The following is an 18,208-nucleotide window of genomic DNA, read 5'->3' on the forward strand; positions in this document are numbered from 1 at the left end:
TTTAATTCTGCAAGCCTGTAAATAAAATTTGAGTTTTAGTGGATGAGTTTTTGGAAGCCTAAGGCTTACTCCTTGATTCTACCTAGAACTGTATCACCACTGTAGTAGGGACTGACTTTATGCTGTCACGCACTCTCAGGAAATACAACTGTAGAGCACACAGTAGCAAGTGAGGAAAAGCCAAAAGGATTTTGGCCTACCTAAATTTTTTGGACAGGGCCTAGTTTAGCTGCAGCTATACATAGTAAATCTGACTTATTATCTTATTTCTAAACCAAAGGAAAGCACTTCATAGGCATAACAGTAACCAGGAATACCTGAATCCAGAGAAGACAAAAAGGTTAACAGCACCAACAAAGAAAAAATGCTTCCTCAGTATTGACCAAACAGGCAACGTATCTAACATAGAATTGAAAGTTAGATTCTAGGCCTTAGCCATTTCCACTTTTTCTCAGTTATCTTACAGTAAATCCATGACTTCTGTACTTGTTTTGTGTGGTAGTTTTCTATTAGAATAATCTGCTTTCATATACAGTACAGGAGCCAGTTAAATATTAACTACTACAGCAGCAAGCACCATTCATTCTTCTGTGGCCTCTCCTGATGCCTGGTATGCCTTGCAAGGCTTATCTCCTATGGGTAGTTAGAATGGGAATAAGCATCTAGCTAAGATTAAGGGACTTTGGCATAAGGATTTTAATTTAAAGATTATTCCAACAGAACTTCTGATATGGTTTTCCCTCCTCATCAGCTTCCCTATTTTACTTTGTGAAAGTAAATCACAATCAAGTTGCATGACACCAGATATGGCAAGACAAAAACTGCAGTTTCCAACACCTATGATCAAAGACCAACACTGGATTGAGTATCAAATGCCACATCTAGACAGATGAGAGGGGATACCATAAAAAGAAGTGATAAGGCCCTAACAGCAGTTACGGCTGCGCTTACAAAACAGTGACCTTGCAGCTGCATTTCTTAACGTGAAAGGAAATTGGTCTGTTTATCAAATTCAAAATGCAAGCCTACTTACAGCAATACAGAGGTTAGCCAGAAACTGTTAAAAGTGATAGATGATATTCTCAACTGTCCTTCAAGCAGGCACGCTGTGTTTTCTTTAGTGAACAAATGCAATTTTGCCGCCAGTATGAAGTAAGGAGTTGGGAGTTTCTTCTCTGGAAAATATTAACCCTAAATAAAATAGGAACTTACCCTTCTAGCACCTGCTAGAGCTCTAGAAATAAAAGGAAACATTGGAAGATTTTAGGAGGTGCTGAAACATTTGTTTTGAAGTTTTATTACAAAAATATATTTGCAAACATACAAAATTTTGGATGAAAAAATGCTCATTCTTAAACATTTATGCAATAACTTAATAACTGCAAACATACATAGGTACTATAAAATCCATACCATACCAAAAACGTTAATGATGCAGTATCTACATTTATTGACTTACAATTATTCTCATTCCGGTTTCCAGAAGTCTTTCCTGAAGCTCCCCTTCCCCAAAGCTTTCATATTGAAGAACATGCAAATGGGTACAACTGATGCATCCACAAAAGTAATGAAACTCAGAAATTACTAAAAGCACATAATGTACATAAAAAGCCCTAAATAACCATATGCCCATACACTGAACAGATAAAAATAAATACACCACCAAATCAGAGATACTGCAATTTTTCTAACTTGAAGTGAAAGGAAGATATTGCATCTTAACATTTTCAAAAAGTTGCCAGACAAAACTGAGGTGGTAATATATTGCACACATTCCTCCTGTTAAGATATGCTGTACAAAGCAACCCAAATACCTGACAAAAAGGCTGATTTGTTTAGAATACTTTTAAAAACAAGAAGTCTCAAATTAAAGTTTGTTTTCAAAAATATTTCAGAAATTATATCAGTGACTACATATGGCATAATGGGTTTCACAAATATACCAAAATGAAGCAATTAGAAATGCAAGCAAAAATGAGATATCTCCAGTAGCAAGTTAAATATTATATTGAGTATTTATACATGGAATTAAACATTTCATATGAAATCAAGATAAATCACTTAATTTTTTTTTAAACTTCATTCAGTCATTCTGCAAATCTTGTTTAATTTGGAAAGATATACTGCTTCTAAGTTAGTAGCTGTTAGGCACCTTTCATATAAACTCTGCATTATTAAATAACAGCAGAAAAAGTCTAACTACAAAACTGAACAATTTTGATTTTCCTGAATAATTCAGCAGCTGTAGGTTTTAAAACTGTTTTTGATTAGGTTTGAGGGTTTGGGTTTTTTTGTTTTTGTTTGGTTGTGTTTGTTGTTGTTGGTTTGGTTGGGTTTTTTTTTTAAGTGACTTAATGCTAGCCACAATATGCATCCTTAGATAGTACAATTTGTTTGGGGAGTATAGTCTAAACTAATCAAATTTTAATTCTCAGAACTAATAGGTAAAATCCCATTAAGCCAGTAGTTAAAAAAAACCCAAAAACCCACCAAAACCCAGCACTTGAAAATAGTCACAATAATTTCCTGTGATGACCCATGGTAATTTGCTACACACTAGTCATCCCTACATGTGGATAATATGAATCAAGCACTTCAACAAGGTAGCAATTTTAGATTTATATAAAAAAGTTAAAATAACCAGGAAAAAAGTTCTTAAATAACACAGTCCACATTTTTTAAAAGTTTCAACTGTCGTTGAACTTGGTGTTTTACAATGCAACTTTTCATTAAAGAGGTCTACCTGTTAAATCCGCTACCCTGGCACTTGCCTTAAATCTCTGCAGTGTACTGGATGACACCTAGGCTGGTTCCAGTGTCTGTTGGCTACACGTAGAGAGGTTAGAACAAACATGTGCAGGCATTCAAGATGAACAGGTTTGCTTGTTGTAAAAATGCCTGCCTAATAACTATGATTTCAACTCCGTTTCCCTTCCAATTAATTCTGAAAGTTGGGGATGGGGTGGGGAGTAAATAACGTATTGCTACTAAATAAGGATCTGCCAGCTGCTTGTGGGGGTTCTTGGACAGCTGGAAACAAGTTAAGGATATCCAAAGGAGAGTCAAACTCTCATAACAGCACTGCTACTCTAAATAACATCACTTCTGTCAACTGTGTATGACTGAAGAACTCAAAATACAACTCCTTCCTATAATTTCTATAGATCTTTGGATATGACTGTATTTAGTAAACAGTACAGACATGCACTATCAGCTTCCAGTATTTCTGTTTTTACTAACTTTTAGCAAATCTTCCTTCAAAGAAACCAGAAGCTGTCCTTAAGAATGAGAAGTTATGGACTTCACCTTTGCTAAATCCAGATAAAAAGCAACTCTCTATTTGGTTTAGGCTATCCATTTTCATTCAGAGGAATTGCTCATCGGTTTGTCTCTTCTAGTGAAACTTTTCCTTAAAAATACAACAAAACAAATTAGTTTAGACCTTAGATCCAATTTGAGTATCATTGTTTAATGTGCATACACAGTATTCTAACTCCAGAATCTAAGTAGGAAGTGCCCATCTTCCTTAACAAGGCTGAGATTATATTGCTGAATTCAAAAGCTAAATTCAAAAGCTACCATTAAAGCCAATATATTTCTTGATGAATGTGCATGACATTAGCATCTTTCCCTGAATCTTGCACATTTTTCTAACAAAATACTATATATTTTAACTGGAATCACTGAACTCAAAGGCTGAGAAGACCTTTTCAGAAGGCAGGTAGTACTAAACAAAATATATTTTCCACTAAAAAGCTATGAAAAAAACTAAAATAGATCCAATACAACAGATATTTACATTTTTATGTATCTAAACCATACTGATTTGTGAACGTGTCACAATTAAAGCTCAATTACTAGTTTCCAATGAAATGACCATGCACCTTGACTATGTCAACATTAACTAATCCTTAGGATATATATACACACACATATGTTGTAAGGAGCCAAACAATTTTTTTCTTCATATTTCAATAGTGATTGAGGGAAAAGAAAGAAGCAGTGCATCATAACTCACTACAGATTATCTTTTACTCAATAAACCAAAACTTTTCTACTGGAAAATCATCCTTTAAAACTTCTATTGCTGGAGAAAGTTCAGACCTGAAGTCTTATTAATTACCTTTGCATGCTTTTAAGAAATAAATACAAGCCATGGGTAAACCAACACAGCAGCATAAGAAACTATAACTGGAAATTTTCTGATTTCAAATGGGAAAGTATCCAGTTAAATTCTTACATTACTTAATTACTAGATCACATAAGAAGTGATAACATCTTAATTAGATAAACTTCTGACTATGAATTGTGCACTAACAATCTGGGGAGAGGGCAACAGAAGAAAAGCATGCATTTGCTCCCCATCTGCATAGTTTTCAACACTGCAGTTCCAACACAACTGAGGAATGAAAGCCACCTATGACATGGTCCATCCTGAAGCTAAAAGGGAAACTAAGCATTTAAATTATACCAAACACTGCTGAACAGAAAGGTTTTCCAGTAGTGGTCTCCTAACTATAAATTTAAAACGAGAGAGCTTCAACATGCAACAGAACTATTCTGTTGCTTTTTTTTTTTTTTTTTTTTTAAAAAAGATACAATCACAGAGGATTTTGCATATTTCAGATTTTGCCTTTTTAGAGAAAATGGCCTTACTCACTTGGATACCTGTTTAATGTCAGCAACACAGAAGCAAGTAAGATTAATGGAATATTTAAAAGATGAATTTATGTGCATTAGCTAGAGACTGTCAATGTATTGAGCAAATCACATTTTTAAACCTTTTGTTAAAGATTTAGCTCCAAAGGCCTGGGTTCCAGATCTGTTCCTTCCCCACACCTGCCAGCTTAATCACATGGCATTTTGCTTTACTTTTCCTCAGTCCTTCAAACTGGAATTAGGTTCCCACAAGTGAATTTTGTTCTGGTGTGGTGTAGCATACTGTAATATGTATTTGCTGGTTTACTTAGTATTGCATCTGTAATCCTTGAACAGTGAACACAGTTAGGAATGAAAGCCAGAGCAAAGAAAGTCAGAGCAAACATCTGCACATTCTCTTAATGCTAATGAGAGCTCAAATGCAACTTAAGTCCCCTCCCCAATTAAAAAAAAAAAAAAAAAGTTTGCTGGTGATGATCACAGTGAAAACTTAGATCACTTCTGAGAACACAACTTTCCTAAGTATTTAAGGAATAGTCTTTCCTAACAGGTTCAAATTCAAGACACTGAAAACTAAATATTCTTTTACAAAAATATTAGTTTTATAGACGAGGCATAATTGTTTCTAAAATGGTTATATTTTAAGTAGATTAAGCTCCAATTATAGCTTAATGTTGTCTGTGTTCTTGGTTAGGACTTGCAAGTAGACTTCATGAATAGTGCTGAGAAAACGGGAATCGTTCTGCAGGAAAAAAACACACATTAGAATCATTAGTAAAAAATGAAAAAAAAAAGTTTAAATTAATGCCATTTAAGTTGTGCATGAGGACTCCTTATAGTCTTAGCTGTCAGAGTTAAGAGAACTAGCTGTATACTTGTACCAAAGGCCATGCTTTTTGGACAACATACAGCCTTTGACCCATGAAGCTGGTAAGACAGCTAAAGAGATCACTAAGCACACTGGATGCTCAAACAAACCAACCAGGGGTCACTAGGTCAGCCTTGGCCACATAATTTCACTTCTCTCCAGCTTCCAAACCTTAGCCTTGGACACAAAGATTCCATCCTGCCTACAGGCTCCTAAACAAAGCCTGCAAAGTGTCAGAAGTAATGTTACTTCTGTTAGACCAACCTGAAAGGGACTGCAGTGTGTTAATACAAGAATTCTCATGTGTGAGAAGTGAATTAGAGATATTTCTTGAGTCCATTTCCTTCATGTAACAAGTTTACAAAACTGGTACCTAATCAGCCAGCTTGAAGATGTAATATTCTTTTTACAAGATCTGCACGGAAAATTTGGTATCCTGCTTGGAGTACTGTGCAAGTACTCCCATGCTGCAGGGTATGCCTGTTTTGGTCTTAATTCAGCTTTCTATAGAAAAAAGAAGACTGGAGACAAGTATTCCAATTAGCTCTAAAGACACCACAATTATGCTCTTCGGACTACTGGGTGAGAATCCGTGTGCTGTGTCTCTAATGAGAATAAAACTTCTGGCAGTTGAGCTCAGTTGCAAGACTTAGAAGTAAGCTAGTTTAAGTCTTTAAAGGGAAAAAAGTACGTACACACCCATACATAAAAAGGTTATGCAAAAAGGAACAACATAGATAAACCAGGCAACCTAGCTAATGGTGGGATCTGGTAATGGCCCTTTTTGGTCCTAACAACTTTATCACGAGGAAATCTTGTTATTTTTAGACTTGCATCTAATGTCAGCATGGCGGGGGCAAGAGAATCCTGAGTTAACAAAGAACGGTTTGTCATTCATGGCAACTTCATGACATTAGAAGTCAAAATGACCTTAATGCATGGCTTCTCCCAACATCACAGATGTTATTCAACTGAACCTTTTAGTCCCTAGAGATAGTAGAACTAGAATTATGCATTTTTCATTTTAAAGACAGGTAAAGATCAAGAACAGTTCTAGGGAACAGGAAAGCTTTCCTTGGAAAAGCAGGAACATTGACAAAGACAACAAAACCAACCAGCCCCTCCCCATACCAAGGCTTCTACTAGTGCAACTTTTTCCTCACTGATCCACAAATTCATACGGATGTGAAAGGACACATCTTATGTACAGCTCTAACCTTCCAAGTCCTCCATCCCACAGCCAAAAGGCACAAGCTGTGCCATACTACGTGTACAGTGTGGAATAATCTACCCTTTCCAATAGAAAGGAGCAACTTTTGTAGCGTTTCAGGGCAAAAAGAGTCATGCGGGTACAGAATTTCTCAGTACTGGCTACCACACTTGGAACCCCATCCCTCAGGAATCGAGCTCTGTAAAGACAGGACCTTTATTAGATGTATCAGTGCTTCTTGAAGCTGAGACCTACTGAGAACAGTAGGAGGTATAGTCTGAATTTCTGTTGTTCCAAGTGTTAAAGGTGAAGAAGAACTGGCTTTATTCTCCACTTCAGTAGCTTTTGCAGCTGATTGCTGAAAAACACTAGGAGACAAGAGGATTGAAGGCGTAACTGTGGTTGTGGCTGTAACAAACTGCGGAGGTGCAACCTGTAAAAGAATAGAAAGTTAATAAGCACTGTGTCCAGTAAGAATGAATGCTGTTATAGAGGCTGGAGAGACAAGCACAAAAAAAAAAAAAAAAAAAAAAGAAGAAAAAAGAAAAAAGAAAAAAGAATTGTAGCCACTATTATTCAGTCTGATATTACAGAATAGCTGCCCTTAATGAAGAAATAGCTACCTATGAAGATTAGTATCAGCAGTAATTCTCATTTTAAAAGCTGAAGAAAGTTAACAGTCGTCAGTATTCTTGTATGCAGGCTCCTTCCTCCTCATGTGGTTGCTACCTTCCAGAATTTTTGAAACATAACACATAGAATAAAAGATGAGCTTTTCACCTAGGTCAAAGGAGCCTGTAGTTGTTTTGCAAATTATTATTTTCCTTAGGAGTTGACAGAAAGGCTAGTCCTGCTTTCCGCCCCCCTGCCTCATTGGTCTCCAACAAGTACACTTGTAATTTGAAGTATCTCAAAAGTATTTAAAATTACTGATGAACTATAATTAAAGCATCGGAGTACACTGAAATACTCTCATTATAAGTAGATTTTCCCTTGAGGAGAGTAGGACAGGAATATTTTGAGGACTATCTTCCCACCTCATTCTTCCACAGGTCTGTGTCTATTTCATTACAGAAACCCACCCACTGCTTTTACTACTACTTTCAGACATAAATTGCAAATGTATAGAAATACTACATTTGCATAAAGTGCACATGAATAAGCATCAGCTTTGAGCAAATCTGGCATCTCCTGATAACTGTAATTATTATTCAGTATGATAAATGCATCTTGCTCAGGCTTCCAGAATGGCCAACATGGGAGGGGGAGAAAACAAACATGCCCGTCTCACTCAAAAGAAAGCAAGACTAAATGTGATATATAAATATGTTTGATGTATCAGCAGAAAGAGTTCCCCATGGATAATCAAAAATCCAGAAGAAAAAAAAACAACCTGCAAACCCATCTAAACTTAAAGCATGTGCAACAACAATAATGGCAGAACCAGCAAATTGATTTTGGTTTAGTCAAAACTGTGAAGACTTAACAGTGTGGTACTTCAGCTGAAAACATGTTTAAACCAACAAATGCGGTTTCATACATGTTTCCTAAAATTCCAAAATCCATGTAAAATGCTTTTATTTAGGCAATTATTTACTAGCCATCATGAACAGACTGTACAGCTTATCTTATAGCAGGCCAATAGCTAAAACAGCATTTTACTTAAAGTAGGACCATTTCTACTGCCTTCACAATCAGATCTGGGTATGCTACTAAACCATCTTTTACATAGTGCAAGTTGGGCAAGAATGAGGCAATTTAACAGATTTGAAAAAAGAGGGGATGGGTAAAAGGAAACAAGAATTACAGATGGTCTCCTGAAAAGAGCACATGACAAAAGGTAATTAAAAACAACTCTTGAAGACTTGACTATTACCAGTTATTTTAACTGAACTTGAAAATTCGTATCATCTTTATTTTGAACTGTTATTCAAAGGCAGTTCTAATAATGTTAGATCTGTGTTTAGATCATTAAAACTTCCTCTTAGAAAGTTCTGAAGTAACAAATACCTTTTTTCTTAATTTAAGAAAACCAATAAACAATTAGCAGAGATACTTATTCACTTACTTGACTTGCTTTACACAAAGTCTTTGGCTGTGGAAATACTTCTGATTCCTTGTTTTGTTGTACAGTCTAAGTTAAAAAGAAAGCATGATTCGTAAGTTAACATCTACAGCTCAATTTCCAGTGGTGGTTCTCTGTTTTTATGAAAGCACAAAAATGCAAATTTCAACAGATTTTGGATGTAATTCAATCAATTTTGTAAAACTGATATAATCAATGGGAAGCTGAAAAAAAGAGTAAAGAATTGAATGTATGTTTTGTGCTTTCAATATTACAGTAAACCTTTTAACCATAACAAAACACTTCTGAAGACAGACAACTACTGTTAAAAAAAAAAAATCCAAACACCACCTCAACACACTGAAACTGGCATCAAAACAAATGCTACCAAGTGAACAGTTCAGTATTTTGTAATCAGTCTGGTAAGTTGCCAGGAAGGCTAATTCAGTATTTCTTTTCTAGGAGTTTTATTTAAATCAGCTTCAGAAAAATTAAATGCTGTTTTCTCCTAGGATTTCAGAAGTATTTTATACCTTTACAAACTGCATCCAGCTATTTCTTTAGTCAGATTTCAAGAGCATAATATAATAAAATTCAAATATTAGAAAATATTAGAAAAAAAGAGGCATATAGATAAGGTACTTTACTAAATTCCTGTGGCATTCTTTGAAAGGCTTGTTATAGCCATTTGGAATACCTCTTGGCAGCACAGAACAGGAAAACGCTGCTTGCAACAGACAGTACTTGGCTTACTTGAATTGCCATGAAAAACACTCAGGGAATTGATAGTCCTTAACAAAAAAATAAGATTAGCTTTATGAAGTGGTAACAAGTACAACATCATATTCTTAAAGTCTAATTATACAAGAGTTAAGAAGTCTTTTGCTACTTTGAGAGTATATGTGGGCCATGGAAAATTTTGTCTCATGAAAATATGTACACTCAGTGGACATAGAAGGAAAAAAGGGTATGACTGGCATATGAAGAGCTAATTCCCAGGCTATCAAGCAGACAAGGGCAGTTATGGATAAAGCCAGCTTTTTCTAAATGCTCAAAGATGTCACAATCTTCAGTCAAATCTGTACCAAGGTTAATTAGTACATGAAAGGAAAATACTGCTCAAAATGTACAGTTCTTCAATACTGTATCAAGATAGCTGCTCAATGCTGTACTTGGACCTCCTCCTCCTTCTGCAAAACAAATCAGTCCAAACATCTCAAAAAGGCGCTGGCTAGTAAAATAATCCTAGCATGTAGTAGTCACAGCCGCCTTGAAAATTTTCAACAGCAGCAGATTAGAAACAATCTAATTAGACAGCACAATGAAAACACACCCATTTCTTAAACATTAAGGCAGGGATAATTATTCTGAGGACAGAAAAGCAACACTTGAAAAATACGTGAAATTCTAACATAATACTTAGGCTGAATAGTTGAGCTTTTGATTAGATCACTGTTATGAGTAAGTCATCACCATATCCAGAACGGAGAGCAGTAACTGACCCAGACAGGGCTACCAAAGAACTTGTTAAAACCCAGTGGCAAGCACTGGATATTAATAAACATTAGGAAATTCATGCAGATGGAGCTGTAAGTAGCTTTGGTGTTTTTCATTCTTGCATTATGGTTGCACTCAAGATGCAAGAAGACATAATCAAACACTGGCTTAGTTTGCATGAACATAAATAAGTCATTGGATAACTTCAGAGATGGGCACTACAGGAACTTTGAAGAAAAACAGAAATCCAATAATGTCTTTAAAACTGAGGTAGCCAATTATACAACAGAGCAATAATAACTGATAAAAAATAATTTATAACATAAAGCCACATGCATTAATCTTACAGACTATGAGTGACATTTTCACCTGGTCTCTCAAAGCAATTTTACTACTTTGGCTTATGTTAAGACATAGTCAATAGATTCTTCTCCAAGAAATAAAAACTTTAAGAGGTCATTTATAAGCAGTACTAGGATAAAATAAACCAAGGTGGTCAATTACACAAAATAAACCAGTTTACCATCCATTTTACTAAATAACTAACAGTACCTCAATGCAGCCCACAGGTATCCCCAGCAGAAGGGGGTCAAAATTGAAGGAGTATAAAACATCCAAAACAAAGTAACTAGAAGCAGGAAACTCTTAATTTTGTACCTTCAGAGAAGGTGCAGGTTAAGACTTCCACAGTATTAACTCTTGTAACACTGTAACCTTCTGCCCCCTTTCAGATCATCAGTTCTCAGTAATTTTCTGACAAGTACCAATGAATTCTTCAGGATGTCCTCATCCCCTAACAGCACCAGCTTAAAAAACCCTCCTCCTCTACAAACAGGTCTGTCACTGATAGCAGATGCTAATGATATAAAACTAATGGAATTGGATTTTTAAGTCAGCAATTAAATTAATATCACACAGTTGAAGTCCCTAATTATTTTTAAAAGGCTCATATATAATAGCAGATTTTCCAAGAGAAAAATACATGTAGCCTAAACACAGTCTAAAGCTTCATGGATATAAAAACCCATAGAATACCTGAAGGGGAGAGATTATCTTGCTGTTCAAGGCTGATGGCTTACTGTGAGATTCTTTGAAGCTTTCTGGTGTTGCAAGTTGGCCAACCGAGGCAGAGATGTTTGGTGTTAAGGAAGTCTTAGTGAGAGACTGCTGTTGCATTTGGTCATGCTGTGGGGTCAACCTGAGTTTCTGGAGAAGATCAACACTTGTATGGGATGTATTTGAGACAGTTCCTGTATTTGTTGATGTCAAGGGTGCTATAAGCTGGCTTTGGCCAGCCATTAGATTTTGTGGAGCGTGGTTCACTTCAGATGGCAGTTGATTCACTAGTGGGGATATCTGCTTGGCAGCTTGCTGCATAACTTGCATTATACTGTTGTTTTGTTTTAGGCCAGGAAGCATCTGAGCAGGGGCAGCTTCCATTGTTGAGGCTGAATTAAGAATAGGGCTTAAACAAACTGAATAGCTTGAAACATTTTTTATATCAGGCTGGGAAACTGAAGCTGGAGGTATTAGCATAGGTGTTGAACATTCTTGCTGATTGAAAGGATTGGCACTGCTTTTAATGCTTGGACTTTCAGATTTCCCTAGAGATTGTTGCATTACTGTTGACTGGTCAAAGGAAAAAGGCAAGAGCACACTGTGCTGCTCTCTGGCAGAGGTGTCAGTCTGCAACTTCTCCGTGCCCTCTGGATTGGGATACGGAGCTGTGGGCTGTTCCTTTGGTACAGAGGTTCCAAACAGTTCCTCCAAAGTCAGATGCTTCTGTCTTGACTGAAATGGCTAAAAAGAAGGGAAAAGGAAATTTTCAGTTTAGAAATATACACACCACTGTGTACCTCACATAGCCTATTATAATTTCAATGAAACGATGAAAGACAACTAGGTCAAATGTACCTAAAATACAGTTTGGATATCAAGCATGCTCTATTTACAGGAATTGTGAAGTCAATTTCATTTACAAGCAACATCCTATCTAAGCTTTTTCTCTACAGCCTTTGACAGACAGACTGTGCACTAGTAGTACAGGAGGGGCAAGGCTATGGATTCTGTCATTGAGATGGCACCTGCCATCATTGATCACAATGACTACACAAAAGACTTCGGGGGCTGGTGGGGGGGAGTGCATAACATCCATGTTTCCATGTTGAGCAAAATCCACACAGAATTTAGAGTTGCAAATAATTAAATAGCCAAAAGTTCTTGCCCTTTTTCATTAACAATGCAACAGATGTTGCAATAGATGAAAGAATCTGAATAAACCTAAACATATGTACGTACATCTCCTTGAAAAGCGTGTACATATACACACACACAGTTACATCTACCAGCCCTTTAGCCTCTCCCAAAAATACACATCTAGCCTACACCACTGCCACTGACATTACTAAATATCCTTAAAATCAGATGTTTCACCTTCTTAATATTTTGCTGAAAATATTTAAAAATGTGTTTCATGAGAGAAAAACCCCAGCTATTAATACCCTTAATCTCACAATTTTCCCTTCCCCCCCCCCCCCCCCCAAAGGTTGTACAGGACCAGAAGTTATGTAAAACAGCTGGACTAAAATACAACATTCTGTTCAGAAGACTGAATGGCCTGCAGCACAATTCCAGTATATTCTGATGGTATGTCTAAACAAAGATGCTATTTTACAATGACAACTACCGTACCATGACATTGCTAGGCTAGATGTAATTTTACCAGCACAAAAAACAATAGTGAAGGTACAGCAGTACAAGTAGCATGCAAATAGCCTAACAAAACCCCCTTGAGCTTGAAATCATATTGACTTCTGCCTGGGTTACTAATATCTACTGCCATTGACGTTACTCATTTTTACGTAGTTTAAAGTCAGGCACACTTTTTTTGCAGCCGAGACATTCTATAGTTTATAAATCTTGCAAATTATGTTAGGAATTCTTCCAAGAAAGTTGTTCTTACTTTTCTCCACTGATCTTACTGTTCCAGAGACCTGCCCCTCAACTGTAAAGATTCCATTAAGAGAAAAATCACTATTCCATCTCATTTCAAACGCAGCTTTTCACTTAGTATAATAAATCACCTCTCTTTCCTTTATTGGCATATTACAATATTCAAGTAATAAACAGAAATCTCTACCATGCTCTGATCCAAGCCAGACTAGCCCCTTACATGTACACAGTCTCAAATATGAAGTTAATTTCCAGCCCGAAGTATGAAACACATCTTTTGACTGTCCCATCTCTGGCTGAGGTATATTTTGAGTGTATCATCAACTCAGTATGTTATGAAGACCCTTATCAGCAGGGGCTGCAAAAAGGCAATGTGATCACTTTGCTTCACAGGAACAGAGTGCTGCTCAATGGGTTTCTCCAGAAATCTTTTCAGATTACTTTGAAACATGAATTTGCAGTCAGAGCTGGCACTATAAAGTTTAATTTCAGTGTTCTGGTTCAGTTTTGCTGATCACTGGCACAAAAGTATTTAATGATACAACTGAACTTCACTTTGAACTGCCAAGATAAAAAATTTGAACTTCAGAATTTCACAGAAGATATATTTTTATTCCCACATCTGCGATATCTTTAGCATGAAATTAAGTTAGTCAATCAACATACAAGTGTGACATTTCGGAGAGGATTCAGGAATCTTACCCTACTTACCATATGTACACTGTTTTTTAATTTCACTGGTCACTTGTTTTATTTAGATTAAAAAAATACATTTTTACAATTGAAATGGAATGCTCTTCCAGTAGTCTTCCAGCTGTCCACATTATTAAAAATGTGATTAACACACATTTGTGATATATTTGAACCCAGTTAACTAGCTTTACAGAATTATAACTCATGTTACCCTATTAATTTTTTCCAGTATCTCTGCAGCTATTATTTTAAATGGCTCAACAGAATTAAAAATATGCCATTTCACCCGTTCTATAAATCAACTGTTTCCCTTCAATTACTTCAAAGCAACTTGTTAGAATCTCATCTTTCCAATTTTTCCTTTACTCGTTACTGGCTTTCTGTTCTACAATTCCATGTGCTGTCAGGTGGGGTACTTCAGCTGATTGTGTACAGTCTACCTGGAGTGACCCAAAAGAAAGTATCTTCTTTTAAAACAAAGCCTCAGGCAACCCTGCTGCCAGGTCTCAGTCTGGCAGAGCTGGCTGCCAGGGGTCAGTCTAACACTTAGCTGACCCAAAAGCAGAGGTGCTGCTGAGGGGATAGAGGGGGCTAAAATAGCAAATAATCCCAGTGAACTCCCCACTCCTCATTTTAGTTCATGAACTGTTACTACACCATCCCCTAAAAGATTCCTGCTGCCCATACCCTAGCCCTAAGTACTATAGTAATATTACTACAAAGTACTTTGTTTACAAGTACTAAGTGCAAGGTTGCAAACATCTTCATAGAGCATTTCATTTTTCAGACACTGTGGTTTATTGTATCAGAAACGCAACAATAACCTATGGCAAGGACGGGAGGCAGGCCTTGTGGCTTACCTCAGCGGATATTTTGCGAGAACCACTGCTGACCCTTCTGTTTCCACCGGGTGGCACTGTAAGCAGTGGTATTACCAAGGTAATACCTTGGGTGTTACAGGGAATTTAGTTATTGCAGAATTTTTTTTTTTTTCTAAATTTATTTCTGAAAAGTCTTGCACAAGGCTACAGCTTCCTTGTGCAGAAATGCTTACTAGAAAATGGAGTCAAATATTGAGCTATTGCTACCTATTCCAGCCACTGCAGTGACGATACTAAGCATTTTGACTTAAGTTTCCTGTGGTTTAAAGACAACATTTACATGAAACAGAGGTTATTTTCACTAGAATTTTTACTGTGGTTTGCACCTTAATTCAGTAGTAACACCAAGCTTTAGAATTTTTAGGTTTCTGGGTACATGCTGATTCAACATGTTGCATCTAATACCTGAAACAGGTCTGAACACTGGTATTACTACAATTCGAGCAACATCCCTCCCCAACAACACTAAATTTTTATTGATTTTTTTTTTCAGTATGTCCCTTCCTGCAGAGGAAGGAATATACTGTCAAAAAGTGCTTAACTTAGGAAAAAAAGCCCCAAACAGCGCTACTCTTCTGCTCCCAACTAAACAAAAAGCCTCAATGCAAACCAAAACAAAACCACACAGTTTTTCCACAGTCTAAGTATAAAGGGATTGGCCAAGCAGACTGATATTATTACCAGTCAAACAAGCAGAGGTTCAATGCAAGCTATAGAAGTGTGGAAGAAGATAGGTAAACACACCTTCAATTATGTTACAGAGAATTCTATACTGCCATGACTGAAGCACTTTCTTTTTCTTGGCTGGCAATGCACTGTTGACCTAAGTTAGCAGGACTGTGGCTGTAGCTTTGAAGGCAGCACAGACAAACCTTAAGTAAATGTCTTGGAAATGAGAAAACTGGGCTTGAGTTCACAGCTGAAAGACTGCAACAATGTGTAGAGCTAACTGAGGCCACACTCAGTCCAATGTGGCAGAGGTATCTTTTTGCTTCTTGGCTCTGCAAGCCACCCTGCACATTGTCATAGACTCGCTTCTTCCAGAATCCAAGTTAGCCCATATAAACATATCTGGATTTTCACAGTAGTGTGGACAAAGCCTCATATTTTAAATAAGTCAAAAGACAGAATTTAGGACTCTAAAAGTCTTTAAACTCATTATTTTATTTAAAGCAGTAATACATTCAGACAACACTGCAGGCATTGTAAAAAAAAAAATAAAAGGAAAATTTTCGTATCAAAACAAATGAAAAAGTAAATGAAAAAAAACCCCGCACCTTATTTAGGGTTGGATGAAACATACCTGCTCTTGCAATTGTAATGAAGTTTTTTGTTCTGAAGGCTCTGTGCTCTCTGGCTTTGGAGGATTTGCATTTTGTTGCATTCCAGAACTTGATATAATACTTAAGTCACTGATCTGACTCTGGAGTGGAGAGTGAAAAAGAAAAAAAAAATTAACACAAATACGTGAGTGTAAGTCTACATTTACACACTCCTACAATCCTGTTTATATGGCACTTTGACAGAAATACAATGTACAGAGTACTGATTTTTTTAAGACACTGTGGAATTCACAAATTTTAGGAAATAAAAATCACACCATGACATCCACCATCTGGTATACAGTTATAAAGCTTTTACTCTTTGTATTGGAGGGGAAAAAAAAAAAAAAAAAAAAAAAAAAAAAGAGACAACTGGCTTCATACTTTTTTCACCAAGAAAGAAAATTATTAAAAAAAAACCCAAAACCCAGGCTTTTCACATCCTTTATCTGCATTAGCTGCTAGCAAGTAAGTTTGCTATACTTCACTAAATCAAGAACCCAAACTAGAAACAGCTTAGAAAAAAAATCCTGTCAGAAATCATTTGTAAGTGGCTGGAAAGAGAACTTGTCACTGATTTACTTCCACCAGATCTAATTAACCATGTACATATATTTTTCAGAAGGTGTTAATTTGATCTTCTGTGAACAAGGCAAAAACAGACAAGAGAATTACAACAGTAGTTTACACAGAGTTGACTTACACCTTTAACAAATACATACATAAACGAATATAGAACTTGTATTACAGTTTAAAACACCAGTAAAAAACCCCAAACTGTAGAACAGTCTAGCTTTCAAAAGGTAAACTACACCTTATGCTTATGATACAGCTGAACATTAGCACAACACGTGATGATTGCTCTGGTCACTTACCCACAGCAGCAAAATAGGGGTTAAACATTTTAGCAGCAAGATAAAAAGAAATCTGAGCTTTATTATTCTTTTGTTTTCAATTTCTAATTGAACGTAATAAATGCAAAATCAAGATTATATATTGTGATTTAGGGACAGAGGCGAGAAGCAACTTCTCCCATCTTTCTGACTTTTAGCCACTAACTTGAAGGTCAAAACTGTGCTTGAAATGCTGAATGCCTTGTGGTTACAAAATCAGACAAAGCGTAGTTTTCTTTTCACTAGAGGATGAGGTGCAGTATGTTTCCCTGCTCATACTGAAACACACACAAAACACCACACTATAAAAAACATCCGTTCATTAAAAAAAAAATAATCTCAGAATTCATTCATTTTCACATATGGACTTGATGTAGTGAGTACTTGAAGGATTAAGCTGATTTGGAATCCTAGATTAAATCACTCAGACCTTCATAAATCTCTTTTTCACTCTCTCTGCCCCCTTCTCATGCTGACACTCTGCCAATCTCATGTGGGCTGCACACAAGGATTACTGTATGATCCATCTGGAATGTACCAGGCAGATAAGTACTTTCTGCTCCTAAATACAAAGTCATGTGTAATTACCAAGTGCCATAAAATAATTAAAAAAAAATTAAGACAGGAAAGGTCTCTCAAGAAACCACCTTCAAAACAAGCTGGTTACCTAATTATGTTAACATTGACACACCTTGGCTACAAGGAGTTCCAAAGTTAGCACGCCAGAGGTTTGTTGCTAGAGTTGAGGGGAGTCATCAGAACATTCTCCAAAAAAGTTTGCTTGAAACGTGACCAACATTGCTCAACTCTGTTTATCTGGCAAATTCTACAGCACTACAATCATAGTACCCTATGGGACTATGTTGAACAGCTTCAGTTTACGGTTCACATACACAGAGGACATTAAGTAATTATTCTAGTTTCACTAGCATTCTAAAAGCATCAAGAAACACACACACGCCACCAACAAATCAAGATCAAGGCAGAAAAACCTCAATGCCATAGTAGCTCTGCTGTAGCCCATGCTCTGCATATTTCCCTAATGTGTTTACAGGCACCACTGATGTCAACTGGCCACCACAAAATCTGCATACCATTGCCTGTTTACCACTTTTGCACTTGTCTGCAGAACTTCATCCATGATGCTCAGGAACTTTGTTTCTACCAA

General features: G+C 36.5%; 1 protein-coding gene across 2 annotated transcripts in view; it reads right to left on the reverse strand.

Moving 5' to 3' along the window:
- Window positions 1-1,281: 1,281 nt before the first annotated feature.
- The window catches only part of DCP1A (decapping mRNA 1A), a 37,750-nt gene continuing 20,823 nt past the window's right edge, over window positions 1,282-18,208 (reverse strand). The window contains exons 6-10 of one of the 2 annotated variants that reach the window (XM_055708559.1): window positions 16,129-16,248; window positions 11,335-12,099; window positions 8,806-8,871; window positions 6,993-7,170; window positions 1,282-5,401 (exon numbers count right to left, since the gene is read on the reverse strand). In XM_055708559.1, the coding sequence (XP_055564534.1) occupies window positions 5,370-5,401; window positions 6,993-7,170; window positions 8,806-8,871; window positions 11,335-12,099; window positions 16,129-16,248 (1,161 nt within the window). In that variant the 3' untranslated portion in view covers window positions 1,282-5,369. Of the gene's footprint in view, window positions 5,402-6,951; window positions 7,171-8,805; window positions 8,872-11,334; window positions 12,100-16,128; window positions 16,249-18,208 lie in introns of both variants that reach the window. The other variant, XM_055708558.1, reaches the window with a different exon arrangement.

The sequence above is a fragment of the Falco cherrug genome, chromosome 4, assembly GCF_023634085.1.
Source record: "Falco cherrug isolate bFalChe1 chromosome 4, bFalChe1.pri, whole genome shotgun sequence".
Classification (NCBI taxonomy): domain Eukaryota; kingdom Metazoa; phylum Chordata; class Aves; order Falconiformes; family Falconidae; genus Falco; species Falco cherrug.